The following is a 20,393-nucleotide window of genomic DNA, read 5'->3' as shown; positions in this document are numbered from 1 at the left end:
ACATTCAGAGAAGAGAACAGGTACAGGATACTATTTGTAATTGCAAATGTACTGTACTACACTATATGCAGCTGTTTCAATAGACATTTGTAAAGTTAATCACTGTATGTATTGTACTGCATGAATATGTTTTGTAACTGCACAACTACTTTTTGTAGAATTGCAAGGCTGCCACATGTAGGTGGAAGGAACGCTATATTCACTCGGGAGCAAGAGGCTGTTATAGTTGTCATGGTCCTTCAAGATAATGCAATACGACTCAGAGAAATCCAGGAACGAGTGATACAAGACAACACACACTTCCAGGGAATCGACAGTGTGAGCATTTCCACAATTGACTGAGTCCTCCATTGTAACAGGATGCGAATGAAACAAGTATACAGAGTACCTTTTGAGCGCAACTCACCAAGGGTGAGAGAACTGTGAGCTCAGTATGTGCAAGTAAGTGTACATTCAGAAACATTTACTGTAATCCAGATAGTATGTGTTAGTACTGTAGACGATGTGAATGACATTACTCTTCAGTACATACAATGTATGTGAATCAGAAGCCTAATTGTACTCTACAGTAGAGGACTGTCTCTGTACGACTTACAAAATCCTACATACAGTACATTGTATTTCTACACAAACAATATTTGACTTGGAATCCTTGGACAGACCCCATGAGTTCATCTTTGTCGATGAAGCAGGCTTCAATCTAACAAAGAGGAGAAGGAGAGGCCGAAACACGATTGGACAGCGGGCCATTGTTGAAGTCCCTGGTCAACGAGGTGGCAATGTCACAATCTGTGCTGCTATCAGCAACCATGGTGTTCTACATCACCATGTTACACTCGGGCCATATAACACCCCAGCACCTTCTAAGATTTATTGCCAATCTAAGAGATATTTTATTTGAGCAGCGGGTTCAAGCGCAGCAGGGTCAAGAGCTAAATGAGAACCCCATTCCCACCTATGTAATAGTGTGGGACAATGTCAGTTTCCACCGAGCTGCTCAGGTAAGGGAATGATTTTCTATCAATGGGCAGTTTATGAACTTGTACCTCCCTCCATACTCGCCTTTCCTGAATCCGAGTTAGTTTTTCTCCTCTTGGAGATGGAAAGTGTATGATAGACAACCCTACACCAGAGTAAATCTGCTGCAAGCCATGGATTTAGCCTGTGGTGATATAGGTGAGGAATCATGTCAGGGCTGGATACGGCACACAAGAGGCTTCTTCCCCCGTTGCCTCAGGAGGGACAATATTGCTTGTGATGTCGACGAAGTGCTCTGGCCTGACCCAGCCCAAAGACAAGAAGAAGCACATTGATCACATGTTTACTCCTTTGATGTTTGTCCTTTTAGTATTGTATACTATAGTACAGTGCATTGCAGGCTGTATACTGTACAATGGACAAATTGTATGGCCCTGAACATTGTGCTTTCCATTTATTAACAATACTGACTGCTCAATAGATTTTGACTGGTTGCAGGTTCATATCAACAGAGAACAAGAATGACAGTATCACAGAGACAAAGGACAAGTTTGTGAGATGCAGGGTACAGTACTGTAAAAATAGGGGTACAAGGAGGAGGAAGAACAAAAAACAAAATAGCAAAAAGCAGAGTAGTAATTTCTGATCAGTTTTGAGCTACTATGATAGAACATGTTTTCGTTCATCAAAAGACAATGACGGAAAAATATGAATATTTTTTTAGATTAAAAATGTACTTCTCCCTGAGAATTGTGTTTTGAACAATGTTCTATTTTCGGTGTATTGTTTACTGACTGCTTGAGAGTGTATATCATTTTGATCACTTTGTTTATGAGAGCAGTGTTTGATTTTGAACACAAGTAAAACTGTTTTGAGGCGACTGTTTCATTTTGCGAGAGGAGTCAGAGGTTATGTAAATAGTGCTTGAAGATGAGGTTTAGTGTTTAATGTTTTCAGGAAATGGAGCAAGGGTTTCAGAAATTGTGTTTTAGCAGTTGAGAAACTGTAAATATTCTGCTGAGATTTTCTATATGTTTCAGTCTGGTGACTGCAGAAATGCACAACATTTGCCATCATTCTGTTTTGAATATGTTTTTCACAGTTTTGGAAACGGTGTGTTAGCATTTGAAAACGTGCTGCAAATATATAGTTTTGCAGGTGGTGGAGTATGAATGAGAAAAGTTCATGGATTTCAGAGAATGTGGTCATTGAATACATTTTGTGTGAAAGCAATGAAAAATGATTCACAGTTTGGTCCACATACACTTCTGTTTCGCTGACTGTGTGAAGAGTTTTGACAATGTGACTTCAGGTTTGACCAATGCATGTTAGCAATTGAAAAAAATTGTACATTTATTAACTTTTAAAGCAGCATTTTTCCTCAAATTACAGTGTATGTTACACTGTAAAAAGCATTTAGGATTTTTCAACATAAGCCCCCGTTGGGATGGGATGTCACATACGGAGTTGTCATGACTTTTTGTGCAAAGGCCACCTCTTGGAATGACACCTTCCACTGACAGTGTGTAGCACAGTGAGTCTTCAAACTGTAATGTTTATTCAAATTGTATCTTGTTGGTAGGTTCAGATGTGAAGCTCTTGCAGTCCCCATTGGAGGATGATATGGCTACGGTAGTAACTCTGGAGAGGACAAACGAAGTGGGGACCATGAAGTGTCTCATCTGAATCATCAACTCAGCCAGAAGCCATGAATCTTCTATCAGCCTGTCAAGTCAAAGATGAGTGTTGGATGTGTGAGGTAAGACATTTTCTTTTTATTTGCCATGTGTAATGAATACTGTAACAAATCAGATATTTTTATGATCACAAACTGCTCTCCCAACAGAGTTCACTTTTACTGAGCCATTGGCCATGTTGGCTGTCCTTGGACACAATCGCTGCTCTCGGACATAGTTGCTGCCCTCGGACCTGATGACCAGGGTTTGAGTGCTGACATTACCATGTAGCCCCTCTGAATTGCTGTTAGACTGCCACATGCAGTGGCTCATTTGGATGTGTTTGATGTCTTGAAGCTTGACTTCCCTACGTTTCTCCTACAACTGGGCCTGGAGCTCGTTTAAAGATTCTAGCAGGGGAGTGCAGCTACACGTCTACTAATGGGGAAGTATGGTCCTCTTCCTCAAAGCACGGGCTTCAGCAGGGACATACATGGAGCGATGAGGGAGAAAGGGAACGCCTGCCCAGCCAGCCTAATCAACTCAATAAATGGTGTGACATGTTGCAGCCAGATTGCCCTCACATTTTAATCTGACGCTGAATCTGTCCGCCAACTGCTCTTCAATGAGAGTCAATGTTTTTTCTGGCCAGCGGTTACAGTTGCTGCACTCGATCATGGTGAGAGGGATTCGCGTACCGGCAACAACATTAGCATTTAACCCCTTGTAATGTGTTTTTTATTTTTTTTTATTTTGACTCTTTACAACAAGGGTGTGTGCATGTCTTGAATGAGCTGCGTTTTCACTGTATTCCTTTTCTTGGAAGAGGAAGCATGTTTAAAGTTTTTCTATTGATTTATTTTTACGGAGTGACTTAGGTTAGCACTGTCTACTATATTTTAAGCGTACTGCCTGAGGTTTCAGTATTGCTTTTGTTGTTCAGTCAGAATAGACTTTTCCCACATTTTGTTAAGTTACAGCCTTATTCTAAAATTGATAAATAAATCATCCATCTACACACAATACCCCAGAATGACAAAGCAAAAACCGGTTTTTAGAAATGTTTTTCCATTTATTAACAATAAACTGAAATATTACATTTACGTAAATATTCAGACCCTTTACTCAGTACTTGTTGAATCACCTTTGGCAGCGATTACAGCCTTGAGTCTTCTTGGGTATAACGCTACAAGCTTGGTACACCTGTATTTGGGGAGTTTCTCCCATTCTTCTCTGCAGATCCACTCAAGCTCTGCCAGATTGGATGGGAAGCGTGGCTGCACAGCTATTTTCAGGTCTCTCCAGAGATGTTTGACTGAGTTCATGTCCGAGCTTAGTTGGGCCACTCAAGGACATTCATAGACTTATCCTGAAGCCACTCCTGCGTTGTCTTGGCTGTGTACTTAGGGTCGTTGTCCTGTTGGAAGGTGAACCTTCGCCGCAGTCTGAGGTCCTGAGTGCACTGGAGCAGGTTTTCATCAAGGATCTCTGTTCTATGCTCCGTTCATCTTTCCCGCAATCCTGACTAGTCTCCCAGTCCATGATGCTGCTACCATCATGCTTCACCGTAGGGAGTGTGCCAGATTTCATCCAGATGTGATGCTTGGCATTCAGGCCAAAGAGTTCAATCTTGGTTTCATCAGACCAGAGAATCTTGTTTCTCATGGTGTGAGAGTCCTTTAGGTGCCTTTTGGCAAACATCAAGCGGGCTGCCATGTGCCTTTTACTGAGGAGTGGCTTCCATCTGGCCACTCTACCATAAAGGCCTGATCGGTAGAGTGCTGCAGAGATGGCTGTTCTTCTGGAAGGTTCTCCCATCTCCACAGAGGAACTCTGTAGCTTTTTCAGAGTGAGCATCGGGTTCTTGCTCATCTCCCTGACCAAGGCCCTTCTCCCCCGATTGCTCAGTTTGGCCAGGTGGCCAGCTCTAGGAGAGGCTATGTGGTTCCAAACTTCTTCCATTTAAGAATAATCGAGGCCACTGTGTTCTTAGGGACCTTCATTGCTGTAGAATTGTTTTGGTACCCTTCCCCAGATCTGTGCCTCGACACAATCCTGTCTCGGAGCTCTACGGACAATTCCTTCGACCCCATGGCTTGGTTTTTGCTTTGACATGCACTGTCAACTGTGGGATCTTATGTAGAAAGGTGTATGCCTTTCCTAATCATGTCCAGTCAGTTGAATTTACCACAGGTGGACTCTAATCAAGTTGTAGAAACATCTCAAGGATGATCAATGGAAACAGGATGCACCTGAGCTCAATTTCGAGTCTCATAGCAAATGGTCTGAATTCTTATGTAAATAAGGTATTTCTGTTTTTCATTTTTAATACATTTACAAACATTTCTAAACCTGTTTTCACTTTGTCATTATGGGGTATTCTGTGAACATAGATGAACATATTTTATTTTATTAATTTTAGAATAATGCTGTAATGTAACAAAATGTGGAAAAAGTCAAGGGGTCTGAATACTTTCTGAATGCACTATATGTAGCAGCTGTCTTCTATTCTGTACTGCCTGTAGTCTCATGGTTATTGATGAGTATGATTGTTGGCCCCGTTGCCACTAACTCAATGTTACTCTTTTCTGATTCATTCCCACTGTATGAGGGGCTCCGAGCCCCTCTAGGTAGCACCCACCTGCCTGACGTCAACCCCTCCCTGCCTGGCTTGGTGCCTGGCCTGTCCAACCCCAGGCCCCCAGTCCTGCTCTGCCTGTGACCCTGTTCAGTTTCTGGATCTTTGCTGCCCCAATCGTACCTGCTTCTTGTCCAGTCTCCAAGATATGTGCCTCCAGTACCAAGATGACATTTACCATGTACAGATGTAGGTTCTTAATTTGATCACACACTCGTTTGTTTCTGAGAATTTACTTGTCTGAGAATACAAGTAAACTTGTAGTGTAATCGAGTTTTAAAAACGCTTCTAAAGTTTAACATCTCCACTTTCAAACGTCATGACTTGATTTGCCTTGACAAAAAATGTAGCAACCTCTACAAAGATGTCCATGACTTATAATTCTATTTTTTTGTTGCTGCAGGATTATTTACTAGCTGTAGAAAACTGGCTCAAATTAAGATCCTACATCTGTAAGAACTTTAAATGTTAAAAAAGTATTTTATTTAACTTTTCCATCATTGCTAAACGTTTACTATGAGGTACGTTGCCTCTTATCTTTTGTGATAACTCACTTTGGTTTACAGGTATTTTAGCACTGGGCCTATTGTCAGTAAACCTTAAAAGTAACATTTCATTATTAATTGATATATGTTGATAATTTGTGTTTTTTCCAGGTGCTTGCTCGATTGTCTTATAAAAGAGATCAGGGAGAATTTTCATGTTTATTCCATAAGGGCTTTAATGAGTTTCTGTTTTTTTGCTTTCCTCTGAAAAACATTAACATTAAATATTGTAACATTAAATAAATACATTATTTCTGTTGTAATTTGTCATTATTGTACTTTTACTAAAGATGACACACATTAGCAGGTTTTTGCATTTGGAAATGTCCAAATGTAACGTTGTATTATAATGCTGTGTTACACCTTCTGGTGTAAAAAAACAACTTGGAAATGAAACACAACTACATTTTAAGTGAGAAGTAGGCAGGTTTGATGGCAAAAAAAAGGAAATTGACAAGAGCAGCATTTGGCCTACTTCACCCATGAATGAATGAGGCAACAGTAGACCAACATCCTCACACACTCAGTTTTAAGAAAAGCTCCATTGAATCCAGAGTATAAGTATGAAAAGGGCTAAATTGGGAGCTCTGAACCGGGTGTGCTGTGCCAATGTTCTGAAATTGATCAAAGCGCTTGATGTCTCAATTGCACATTTTCACCAGAACCAGTCTGCTCTCTAGAAAAACTCCAAGGCATTAGGAACCAGACCAATGGCTGCAGTCACCATTACCGTCGATTCCAAAAAGTAAATCAGTTTGAAAATGGCTTGGGCCAGCCCTGTTGTTCTCTCAATTTTAAAACCTGTAAATATATGGTAATGAGGTAGATGTGAGATATTTCTACCAACAAAAGAAGTGATTGTTAAACCTGTCCAAGCCTGTCCAATATTTCTCCCTCTGTTCTAATAACTTCATGGCTCTATGGGTTCTCCATGTAGAAACTCCAACCAATTCACACCAATCTGCTGAACTCAGCATGCATAGGCAGAGGAAAATGGACTAGCACTGTGAGCTTGCAGCTAACTTTAGTTTGGGGAAGTTCTTTCCTTGTCTGCAAAGGCTTCTTGCTGTCTTTTCCTGACAAACCCACTACCTATCCAAGCTCTTAAAGGCATTGCTTTCCAATTGCACTCTATTGTTTTAAAATCATTACAAATGTCAATGTAACAACTGGCGGAATCCCTGAGACCACTGCTGAATCCTCTGTGTCATCATCACAGCCATTAGAATCAGTCCCTGAGAGAGGAAAACCAACAAAGTACTAAATATGCTGAATATGGCTTCTGCTGCTATCACAGGTAATCAATTGAACATCTGAGAGGTTCCGCATTTATTAACAATTCATCACACTAACACCAGGGGAATTGGTAAATACTTTGCAGGGATTTATACAATGAAAAGTCCAAGTCAATTTGGTAGTGTAACGATGTGCGCTGAGAGTCGGGAAGCAAGTTCAGGGAGTGAGTGTTTTAATAAATAAACAACTAAATCCAAAACAAGAACCACAAACAACGCACAGGCGTGACACTGGAATAGAAACAGCAACAATGACGACTGGGGAAGAAACCAAAGGGAGTGACATATAAAGGGCAGGTAATCGAGGAGGTGATGGAGTCCAGGTGAGTGTCATTATGCCCGTACCGCTGGTGACAGGTGTGCACCATAACGAGTAGCCTGGTGACCTCGAGGCCAGAGAGGGAGCACATGTGACAGGTTGGAATATGTGGGATTTGAAATGTTTATCATCCATCTCTAATTGGACTTCTGTAAATATACAGTAACATGCGACTGCCAGTCATTCTGACACGTGCACCCGTTACAGGAAGCAAGCCTACACTAAATCTTAAACTCCTATGATGCTGAATGTTTTTGAAATGCAACATAACTTGGAGATTCTTTTTGCACACCTGTACCATGACATAGTGAGCTTAGTGCCAAAACGGATTTAGCCTATTCTTTGCTGAAGAAATAGGCTTTTAATATAAGGTAAATGAAGATGGATCGGCCTACATCTGCAGTGCAGCAGACAGGCTAGTTCCGAAGAAAGAGTTTTCACCAGGACACTTGAACTCTTTTGCTCTCAGCCCAAAAAGCAATCTAGCCCTTTGCATGTCTGTGAATATTAACAAATCCTCAAACCAAGGCCTTAAATGTAATCTATTGTGCTACCCGTCATGTGGTACCTGCTGCACAGCCAATTTGATGGAGAGGACTGTTCTTCTGTGTGTTTGACTCCCCTCTACTCTTTTCAGAAATCCATCTACCGATACCAGATAGGTAGAATATGACTCTGGCTTCTGCTGATATACACTGGTCAAAAAAATAAAGGGAACACTAAAATAACACATCCTAGATCTGAATGAATGAAATATTATTATTAAATACTTTTTCTTTACATAGTTGAATGTGCTGACAACAAAATCACACAAGAATTATCAATGGAAATCAAATTCATCAACCCATGGAGGTCTGGATTTGGAGTCACACTCAAAATTAAAGTGGAAAACCACACTACAGGCTGATCCAACTTTGATGTAATGTCGTTAAAACAAGTCAAAATGAGGCTCAGTAGTGTGTGTGGCCTCCACGTGCCTGTATGACCTCCCTACAACGCCTGGGCATGCTCCTGATGAGGTGGCGGATGGTCTCCTGTTGGATCTCCTCCCAGACCTGGACTAAAGCATCTGCCAACTTCTGGGCAGTCTGTGATGCAACGTGGTGTTGGTGGATGGAGCGAGACATGATGTCCCAGATGTGCTCAATTGGATTCAGGTCTGGGGAACGGACGGGCCAGTCCATAGCATCAATGCCTTCCTCTTGCAGGAAATGCTGACACACTCCAGCCACATGAGGTCTAGCATTGTCTTGCATTAGGAGGAACCCAGGGCCAACCGCACCAGCATATGGTCTCACAAGGGGTCTGAGGATCTCATCTCGGTACCTAATGGCAGTCAGGCTACCTCTGGCGAGCACATGGAGGAAATGCCACCCCACACCATGACTGACCCACCGCCAAACCGGTCATGCTGGAGGATGTTTGATCATATTACTCCAGTGCTAGCCTCCCTACACTGGCTTCCTGTCAAGGCAAGGGCTGATTTCAAAGTTTTACTGCTAATCTACAAAGCATTGCATGGGCTTGCTCCTACCTATCTCTCTGATTTGGTCCTGCCGTACATACCTACACGTACGCTATGGTCACAAGACGCAGGCCTCCTAATTGTCCCTAGAATTTCTAAGCAAACAGCTGGAGGCAGGGCTTTCTCCTATAGAGCTCCATTTTTATGGAATGGTCTGCCTACCCATGTGAAAGACGCAAACTCGGTCTCAACCTTTAAACCTCTTCATCCTACCCCCTCCTTTTTCAAACATTCTGTTAAAAATCGCGCAACTTTTCAGCGTCCTGCTACTCATGCCAGGAATATAGTATATGCATATGATTAGTATGTGTGGATAGAAAACACTCTGAAGTTTCTAAAACTGGTTAAATCACGGCTGTGACTATAACAGATCGTGTGTTTCATCGAAAAGCGCAAGAAAAACTGCTCACTGAAAGCTAAAAATAATATCAATGCGTCACTTTCATGGGTTGTTAAAAGGGCACAAAATTAATTATGGACCTGCATGCAATTCCTACAGATTCCACACGATGTCGCCATTGTCGTCATTTTCCGGGGAGTTTTTTGTTGGTAAATCCAACTAACTGGATTCCATTTCTTCCGGTCTCCGCCAGGATGTTTTGAAGTGCACATTGGCAGCCATTGATTTGAAGACGAGGAGCTATTGAATACACATCGCCCTGTAATCATTTTGATAGATTATAAACATTTACTAATACCTAAAGTTGGATTACAAAAGTATTTCGAAGTGTTTTGTGAAAGTTTATCGTCGACTTTTTTAATTTAAAAAAATGACGCTGCGTTTTAAAACTATGTTTTTTTCTGATTTACACAGCTTCCATAGATGGCTATTTTGGGTAATAATGGACCGATTTAATCGAAAAAAAGACCCAATAGTGATGTTTATGGGGCATATAGGAGTGCCAACAAAGAATATCATCAAAGGTAATGAATGTTTTATATTTTATTTCTGCGCTTTGGGTAGCGCCGGCTACCGCAAAATCTGTTGTTTACGTGTCGTGCTGGTATTTTGGGGGGTGCATGCTATCAGATAATAGCTTCTCATGCTTTCGCCGAAAAGCATTTTAAAAATCTGACTTGTTGGCTAGATTCACAACGAGTGTAGCTTTAATTCAATACCCTGCATGTGTGTTTTGATGAACGTTTGAGTTTTAACGAGTACATTTAGCATTTAGCGTAGCGCATTTGCATTTCCAGGTGCCTAGTTGAGACATCTGCGTCTCAAGTAGGAGCAAGAAGTTTTAAGTCTTTACTGAAGACTCATCTCTTTAGTGGGTCATATGATTGAGTGTAGTCTGGCCCAGGAGTGTGAAGGTGAACGGAAAGGCTCTGGTGCAACGAACCACCCTTGCTGTCTCTGCCTGGCCGGTTCCCCTCTTTCCACTGGGATTCTCTGCCTCTAACCCTATTACAGGGGCTGAGTCACTGGCTTACTAGGGCTCTTTCATACCGTCCCTAAGAGGGGTGCGTCACTTGAGTGGGTTGAGTCACTGATGTGATCTTCCTGTCTGGGTTGGCGCCCCCCCCCTTGGGTTGTGCCGTGGCGGAGATCTTTATGGACTATACTCGGCCTTGTCTCAGGATGGTAAGTTGGTGGTTGAAGATATCCCTCTAGTGGTGTGGGGGCTGTGCTTTGGCAAAGTGGGTGGGGTTATATCCTTCCTGTTTGGCCCTGTCCGGGGGTGTCATCGGTTGGGGCCACAGTGTCTCCTGACCCCTTCTGTTTCAGCCTCCAGTATTTATGCTGCAGTAGTTTATGTGTCGGGGGCTAGGGTCAGTTTGTTATATCTGGAGTACTTCTCCTGTCCTATTCGGTGTCCTGTGTGAACTTAAGTATGCTCTCTCTAATTCTCTCTTTCTCTCTTTCTTTCTCTCTCTCGGAGGACCTGAGCCCTAGGACCATGCCTCAGGATTACCTGACATGATGACTCCTTGCTGTCCCCAGTCCACCTGGCCGTGCTGCTGCTCCAGTTTCAACTGTTCTGCCTGTGATTATTATTATTTGACCATGCTGGTCATTTATGAACATTTGAACATCTTGGCCATGTTCTGTTATAATCGCCACCTGGCACAGCCAGAAGAGGACTGGCCACCCCATATAGCCTGGTTCCTCTCTAGGTTTCTTCCTAGGTTTTGGCCTTTCTAGGGAGTTTTTCCTAGCCACCGTGCTTCTACACCTGCATTGCTTGCTGTTTGGGGTTTAAGGCTGGGTTTCTGTACAGCACTTTGAGATATCAGCTGATGTACAAAGGGCTATATACATTTAATTTAATTTTATTTGATGTTGCAGGCAGCAGAACGTTCTCCACTGCGTCTCCAGACTCTGTCACATCTGTCACATGTACTCAGTGTGAACCTGCTTTCATCTGTGAAGAGCACAGGGCGCCAGTGGCGAATTTGCCAATCTTCTCTTCTCAAATGCCAAACGTCCTGCACGGTGTTTGGCTCTAAGCACAACCCCCACCTGTGGACGTCGGGCCCTCATACCACCCTCATGGAGTCTGTTTCTGACCGTTTGAGCAGACACATGCACATTTGTGGCCTGCTGGAGGTCATTTTGCAGGGCTCTGGCAGTGCTCCTCCTGCTCCTCCTTGCACAAAGGCGGAGGTAGCGGTCCTGCTGCTGGGTTATTGCCCTCCTACTGCGGCCTCCTCCACGTCTCCTGATGTACTGGCCTGTCTCCTGGTAGCGCCTCCATGCTCTGGACACTACGCTGACAGACACAGCAAACCTTCTTGCCACAGCTCGCATTGATGTGCCATCCTGGATGAGCTGCACTACCTGAGCCACTTGTGTGGGTTGTAGACTCTGTCTCATGCTACCACTAGAGTGAAAGCACCGGCAGCATTCAAAAGTGACCAAAACATCAGCCAGGAAGCATAGGAACTGAGAAGTGGTCTGTGGTCACCACCTGCAGAACCACTCCTTTATTGGGGGTGTCTTGCTAATTGCCTATAATTTCCACCTGTTGTCTATTCCATTTGCACAACAGCATGTGACATTTATTGTCAATCAGTGTTGCTTCCTAAGTGGACAGTTTGATTTCACAGAAGTGTGATTGACTTGGAGTTACATTGTGTTGTTTAAGTGTTCCCTTTATTTTTTTGAGCAGTGTATATTGCTCCTGCCAAGATTCAGTCCAAATTCATTCTGTACTGTATTCTTACATTCTGTGGTGTTCATATCACTTCAATCTTAATTCTACTGTCTGTTGAAATGTACAAGTGAGTGCATCATTAACTGCATCGTTTGTATCATTTTTGCTGAGCAACAGTCATGTCTCAACTGTTACAGGATAAGTAGCCGGAGGACTTGATGCCAGTAGGGCACTCAGAGCAAATTTGTAATCAATCTACCCTGCACGAGTCTGGCCATGTGTAAACTAATCTAATACCATACTTCTCACCATCACTGTATGTATCAGCCCTGTGCGTCTCACTGCAGATCCAGCACACCACAGAGTCAGTCATTCCACCTCCACCATGGAGAACAGTCCACATTCATCAAATGGAGCCATTTCACACTAATCTTTGGCAGGCATCTTTCTGAATGAATGGGATGGTGGGAGCAGGGTGAGAGTCCCTCCTCTCTCGCTCTCCTCCAGTCACAATACCAGGTTGACCCACATGAACCATCTGCCATTGCTGCAGCTCATCACACTGGCCCGTTGAGATCAGTGGCATATGCTGCTGTTCCTGCTGCTGGAAGCTTGGGACTATGGGTGGCATGCTGATCTTGACGATGATATACCCAGAGGGGTTGTGGGCCTGGGTTGGCAGCTCAGAAAGGAGCCCTGGCCCCACTGGTAGCTCTGGAGTGGTCTGGGGCCTCATTTATAACCGTTGCATGAATTTTACACTAAATAAATGCATGCCCCATTTCTGAAAATAATACGTATTTCTAAAAATATTGACATTTAAAAACTTGGCGCACGCCAAAATCAGACCCGTAGTAAAACTGTGTTAAACTGAATGCGGTCGGATCATCACATAATTGGCATATATATTACTCTTACAGAATTTCCTCGTGTGCGAGGATATTGGTAATTTAATCAAAGCCTTCTAGATGATAACTTGTTTAGAACTAGGACAGAATAATTTATAACTGACTTTTTCAGACATTGCATAGGTACAGCAGATCTCCTTATTGTATGGGACACTTTTAAATGTGCCTTTAGAGGCCATGCAATTCAGTACTATAAAACAAAAGCAATTTAGATCAACAGAGTCCATATTAACAAAGGAAATTGAAGGACTAACAGTAAGGTTAGATCGCAATAAAAACTGTACCATAGAGGCAAAGAATAAGTTAGAGGATAAACAAAAAGAAATAGAGGAACTTATTCAAGAAAGATCAAGTGTCATACTATATTATAAAAATAAAGCGAACTGGATGGAATATGTTGAAAAATGCACCAAATTACTTTTCAATCTTCAATATAGAAATGCTACCAATTTTTTTTATTGAAACTTGTTACAAATGATGGGTTCACTCACGACTCACCGAATGATATTTTGAAAGAGGAAGTAAAGTACTTCAAGATTATGTTTTCGTTTCAGTCTCCTCCATCTCCACTAACCGAAGTTAATTGTATGGATTTTTTCCCTAATAATAATGTAAAATTAACATCTTTACAGAAAGACAAATGTAAAGGCCAAATTACAGAGGAGGAACTTCTTGATGCAGTTAAAGCCTTTAATGTTGGGAAAACTCCAGGGCTGGATGGCATACCTGTAGAAGTATACCAAACTTTTTTTGATATACTCAGAGGACCATTATTAGCATGTTTTAACCCCTCCTATATAAACGGTAGATTATCGGACACACAACAAGAAGGTCTAATATCATTATTACTGAAACAGGACCCAAGTGGTAAATATAAAGATCCAGTCCATTTTAAAAATTGGATGCCTCTTACACTTCAGTGTTGTGATGCAAAAATCCTAGCAAACTGCTTGGTGCATAGAATTAAAAAAGTATTATCAGATATTATTCATACTAATCAGACAGGTTTTTCACATGATCGGTACATTGGCAATAATATAAGACAAGTACTGGAAACAATAGAAATCTATGAAAAATCGGGGACACCAGGTCCCCGATAGTTTTCATAGCTGATTTTGAAAAGGCTTTCGATAAAGTATGACTGGAGTTTATATATAAATGCCTAGAATATTTCAATTTTGTGGAATCTCTTATATAAAATAGTAAATAATGGCTACATCTCAGAAAGTTTTAAACTATCTAGAGGAGTAAAACAAGGTTGTCCACTATCGGCATATCTATTTATTATTGCCATCGAAATGTTAACTGTTAAAATTAGATACAACAATAATATTAAGGGATTAGAAATCCGTGGCTTAAAAACAAAGGTGCCATTGTATGCTGATGATTCATCTTTTATTTTAAAACCACAACTAAAATCCTTCCACGGCCTTATAGAGGATCTGGATACTTTTGCTATCCTCTCTGGATTAAAACCAAATTATGATAAGTGTACTTTTACATAAGTGTATATTACGTATTGGATCACTACATTTCTTTTACATTACCATGTAATTTACCAATTAAATGGTCTGATGGAGATGTGGACATACTCAGTATACAAATCCCAAAAGAAATAAATGATCTCACTTCAATACATTTTTATAGAAAGTTAGCAAAAATAGATAAGATCTTGCTACCATGGAAATTAAAATACATGTCCATTTGTGGAAAAATCACCCTGATTAACTCTCTGATTAACTCTTTAGTCATATCACAGTTTACCTATTTGCTTATGGTTTTGCCTACAACAAAAAATATTACATTTGACTTAGAATGGCAAGCCAGACAAAATTAAAAGGGCTTATTTATATAACGAATATGAATTCGGAGGGCAGAAATTATTAAATATTAAAGCATCTCACGAAAGGCATCAGTCATACAAAAGTTATACTTAAATCCAAACTGGTTCTCAAGTAAATTGGTAGGAATGTCTCATCCCATTTTTAAGAATGGCCTTTTTCCCTCTATTCAGATTACACCTGCTCACTTTCGGTTATTTGAAAAGGAAATAATCTAAACAAGCCTTAGAAAGTTGGTTGCAATTTCAGTTTAATCCACCTGGAAAAAAACAGAGAAAATAATACAACAAATATTGTGGTTAAACTCAAATATACAAATGTATAAAAAATAATTTTTTTTCGAAGACATTTAATTTTTTACAATAATTTTAGTGAATGATATCATAAATAGGACTGGTGGAGTTATGTCACACATGCAGCTAACACAGACATATGGAAATGTCTGCTCTACCCAAAATTACAACCAACTAATTGCAGCATCACCACAAAAATGGAAGAGGCAAATAGAAGGGGAAAAAAGTAAGACACTTGTTTGTCAGCCCTGCATAAAAGAACATAAATGGTTAAAGAAAAGTGTGATAAATAAAAACATATACCAATTTCATTTAAGGACCAAAAAACTGACAGCTGTCCCATTTAAATTGCAAAATAGTTGGGAATAGAAAAACATTTTATTTTTAATTCACAATCTGTAGAAGCTATGAGAATAGAAAGGTTCAGTACTTTTGTGAAGCATCACAGCACAGTTGAAAAATATATGGCAAATAGAAATCCAAAATGGATGATGTTGAGAGCTCGATGGGAGGGGTTGAATGGAGCTGAAGGGTGGGACTAATAACAAGATAACCAATGTAAAACATACGGGGTCTGTAAAATGTATATAGGTTCAGGAATTTGGTGAAATAGCACAGTTACAAATAGAAATCAAACTGGATGGATATCAGATATAGAGGAAGGACTAAAAACAAACTAAATGTAACTATTGTAAAATAGATTGTGTCTGTAAAATGCGTATAAGATGTATAAACTGAAGGTAGAAGCCTAAGTGTTATTGTTTATTAGTTTACTCCAATTGGGGGAACGGTGTTAGGGTTTGCAGGGAACAATAAAGGTATATTCTCAAAAAAGTATGTATATCTATATTTGGTATGTGTATGTATATATGTGTATATGTATGCATATGTGTGTGTATATACAGTATATGGATATATATATATATTTACCAAAAAAGATATGGGGGATTGGAAATGATGCAGACAATTACATTGATGGAAGCAATAATCTTTCTACAATATTAAGCTGATCCACCCCTAACATTTTTTTTTGTTAATGTGTTAAACTGTGCGCTCGTGAATGAGCATTATAACTCCACCTGGAAAAAACCCACCATTCACCTTTTATGGTGACAAGAATGCTGTATAATTTGGAGCTGTTGGAGTTATGTCCCTTTATCTAATGTTTTTGGAGCTGTTGGCAGAATCTTTTAATCTTTTGCACTAACCTATTCTGTATTATGCAAAGGACTGTGACAGTTTCTGAAAGAAAATACAATTGCTGTGGACCTGTCAGAAGAACGTTTTGAATTCCACATTGTTTTGCATCAACTTTCTCCCCCAACCTGAATCTGCTGGACTGAATTCTGAAACATTGACTAGGCTAGTGTATTTTTTTTATTACAGTACTTACAGTAGTAGCATACATGTATACTTCAATGTAAAAGGTCAACTGTCTGTCCACCTGTTAAATTCGGTGCATTATAAACCGCGCTGTCTATGGGATCGCATACAGCAAAACTTGAAATACCTAGCCTTTTTACAAGGCTACTAGGCCCAAATGAGAGATGTGCATGGTAATTCGTTGTATGGCTACTTCGGGAATATGAACCCATCACGGCCAGAAAAGGTGAGGAATTTATTCTGCAATGGTTATGAAAATAAAATAAATAGGAAATACATTCCTATGTCTAATTACTTTAGATTCCAAAAATAAACACGCATAGATTTTCTCTCTACTCACTAATGGCAAATGGCTGCAACTTGTTATTATGTTTTCCTTTTTTAATGTTTTATGAATAAGTGTCTCATCCTATGCCCCATTCGCACAAAATACTTACTTGCCTGCCTGCAATACAATTTTTAAGAAAAATGTGCGTACGCATGGTCTAAAGTCTGCATGGAGGCAAGGATATTCTCCCAGCAAGTTTAGTTTTTCTAAATTCCAACGCATGTACTGTGGTATATTTTGTACATGCGCAACGTTTAGAAATTATGCTCCTGGACTCTACTGAGTCTTGGTCTGAGGGGTCAACCCACCATATAGGTCACTAAGAGGGCATCACTCTCACAGATTCACCTTAATGCAGCTGCACATCTCTACCAAACGACCATACATAATCCGGTTCCACTCACAAACTGCTAAATAGTCTGTAACAACCAGACTGTAAGTGTGTAGTACAATTTGACCAACAACAGGCTGGGATCTGCCTTTCTATGGTCTAAGGTTTGAAAGTCACAACCCTGTGATGATGATTTTCAGAAGCTGAACGTCATAGCATGACAAAAGCATACGACAGGTTAATCAGAAGAGTTAAATAAGGTGATGGGAGAGGAAAGCAGCAGGCCACATCACCGTAGTCTCTAGCATGTTCTGGGCAAGAAGGTAGCTCCATCCAGGAGTCTATTAATAAATCCAGAGCTCACCACTGCTCTGAATCTGCTAGTACTGCATGTGCCCCCTGTAGTCCGCAAGAACATCCACCTCCTACATAATCGCCCACGTCTGCTGATAGAAAGCCATGTGCAGCTGCTAGATACAATGCAAAACCTACCACATGCACTCCAAGACTCTATCTTTTCCGTTTCACTGATATACAGAGCCCAACAAAGCCAAGCACTCTTTAAGGGCTCCATTTAGTGTCAATCAGCCTGATTTCAGAAACTTAAAGACCTAAAAACTAAATCACACATAACTAACTAACACATAACTAAATCACACATAAAGACATGTGTTGATGAAGACCCACATTTGATCATGTGGACCAATAATAATCTGTTTGTGTTCATACTTGGTGTTGGGATAGGAAATGTGTTGTGTCAGGTTTAAAATAATGTTTAGTCATTGTCTGGAATGCCAGTCTGGTTTAGTAGAACTGTGAAGCTAATCTTATAAGGACATCTAAGAAAAAAAAACGAGGTAGTATGAGGAAAAATGTTCAACATTAGATAATCAGTCCCTGTGTATATGCCAAATATTGACCATGACATAAGACCCTACATTTAGAGAAAGCACTTTATTATTATTTGGAGAGCTTACTTTTAAATCTATTAAGACAAGGTTGAAAAAATATGAATGGTTAAGGAGTGGCGTAGCAGTCTAAGACACTGCATCTCAGTGCAAGAGGCGTCACTACAGTCCCTGGTTTAAATCCAGGCTGTATCACATCCGACCGTGATTGGGAGTCCCATAGGGCGGTGCACAAATGGCCCAGCATCGTCCGGGTTTGTCCGGGGTAGGCCGTCATTGTAAATAAGAATTTGTTCTTAACTGACTTGCCTAGTTAAATAAAGGTTACATTTAAAAATAAGTGTAGGGATAACAACGTACACTCATATTTCAGTGACTGTAATGAATGACAATGTGCAACACCAACCTAGCTCTCTGTCATTCCTCTAATGCTACAGACATGAGTCACAGAGTAAACAAGAAACCATGACGTGGCTGCATATTTCTCTGTTTCCACAAATGATTCCAATGGAGGGAAACATGAGCCCACAGTGAAACTCTGGTGACGAGTAGGCCTTGGAATGCCTGTGGTTTGGAAATCTGAAATTCCAATCTAAAGAGTTCAATGAACATGCCATATCTCCAGCTTCACTGGTACCTCTATCTTCTCTTATTAGTGTGATGGCTCTACAGGGAAAAAAGGCTTGGAGGGAAATATAATTCCAACCCAGAAAATTTCATCAAAACAAATAGCTACTGTATTTAGCCAGGGACTGAACCATAAAAGCCTGACTCCTGAATTCCCTTAGAGATGCAACTTGATATCCCGTGACTACCACATCACTGTGTGCTCTATCATGGGATGATAGTGTCATATGGACATGTTCTCCTGAGATGCCCACAGTGATGCCAGTGCTGCCAGCTCCTGCACTCTGTGGCCTGGGTGTGTGGCATGGGACTAGGACCCATCTGTCCCCCCTTGCGTCCCACAGAGCCCTGCGCCGGGCCAGGTCCAAGCCGTGCGTGGTGAGGTCAGCTAACAGAGCAGGCCTTGGATGGTGTGGAATGGCGGGCGGATGCTCTAATGAAGCTTGTAGTGTTGGTCTACTTTCTCTGCATAGATGAGAGAGCCGCACTACCATTCGCCAATGGCCTGTGAGTCACGCTTCCTGAGAGGACAGGCAGAACAAGAGGGGGTGTGTCCTGTACACACTCAGCCTGCAGCGCAGTGATAGGGCCATGTGAGAAACATGTCCGGCCAGGACAAACAGGGCCCATGGGCATAGACAACACAGCCACCAGCGCCTGACATTTCAGGAACAATATGATGCTTACAAAACTCTTTGTTTTGAGCCAAAAGTGCATGTTGAATGGAGGAATCTTTTTATAGCAAAGAGAAATGATGTCACTGAGACAAATAGTGTAGGCTCACAGGCATATCAGTTAATGCCTTCACAATGTAAGGATGATACTGAAGTATTTACAGACACATATCCTCATAGGATCCCTCGCCATCGGTATGATGAATTTGAATTTGAGTGATTTAGTATCATGTCAGGTACCATTATGATGAGCTATTACTAGCATGATAGAGAATGAAGGCAAACATTTTCTCTGTCAAGGTAGAATATCGATAGTGCTTAGTTCTGTGTCAGTTATGCTAATAGTACAATTATCAAACACACAGTGGAGATGTTTTCAGGTACAATCTCTGTGTCCACCTACCCATCTCTGTTGTCCTCTTCGTCCAGGTTGGAGATGAGCTGGGATCCGGCCAGGGAGATGTCCAGCGCGGCCAGAGGCAGGTCTCTGTATGCAAAGCTGACCACCTGGACCGGAGCGTGACACTGGTTGTCCTCCTCCACCTGCTGGGAGATCACCTCCAGATCTGAGGCTCTGGCCTGGGCCTGGGGAGGGGCCCTGGAGGACACAATGTACGGAATACCATAGACACTCTGTAAGTAGCACTCATATATGCAACTAAACAAATGAATATTTTCTCACAATCTCATTGTAACAGAACTTCAGAGTATTTCTCCTATTCAATTAATTTTCAACACTAAAACCCAGGTGTGGGTAGGACCCCATCCTCACTCCAGCTCAACCAGGCAAGATGAGAACAGGAATCCCAACCTGCTTGGCACTCTGCACAGCGTAGCCAATGTGAAGACATCAATAACCCCAGAGCTTAGCAAGGGAGGAGGCCATTGATTACAAGCCAGAGAGAACAAAAGACATTGTGCTGGAGAGCCTGTAGATAGTTGGGGACTAACAGCCTGGTGATATGTGGAGGTAAGTAGTGTACACACTAGGAGGGAGAGAGGGAGGGAGAGAGGGAGAGAGAGACC

General features: G+C 41.3%; 1 protein-coding gene across 1 annotated transcript in view; it reads right to left on the bottom strand.

The window, feature by feature from the left end:
- The window catches only part of LOC139372105 (transmembrane protein 266), a 56,713-nt gene that overhangs the window by 24,334 nt on the left and 11,986 nt on the right, over window positions 1-20,393 (bottom strand). Inside the window, exon 3 of the mRNA XM_071111985.1 lies at window positions 19,771-19,965. Within this exon, the coding sequence (XP_070968086.1) occupies window positions 19,771-19,965 (195 nt within the window). The remainder of the gene's footprint in view (window positions 1-19,770; window positions 19,966-20,393) is intronic.

Source organism: Oncorhynchus clarkii, chromosome 2 (assembly GCF_045791955.1).
Source record: "Oncorhynchus clarkii lewisi isolate Uvic-CL-2024 chromosome 2, UVic_Ocla_1.0, whole genome shotgun sequence".
In the NCBI taxonomy this organism is placed as follows: domain Eukaryota; kingdom Metazoa; phylum Chordata; class Actinopteri; order Salmoniformes; family Salmonidae; genus Oncorhynchus; species Oncorhynchus clarkii.
This window is presented reverse-complemented; position numbering and strand designations above follow the sequence as displayed.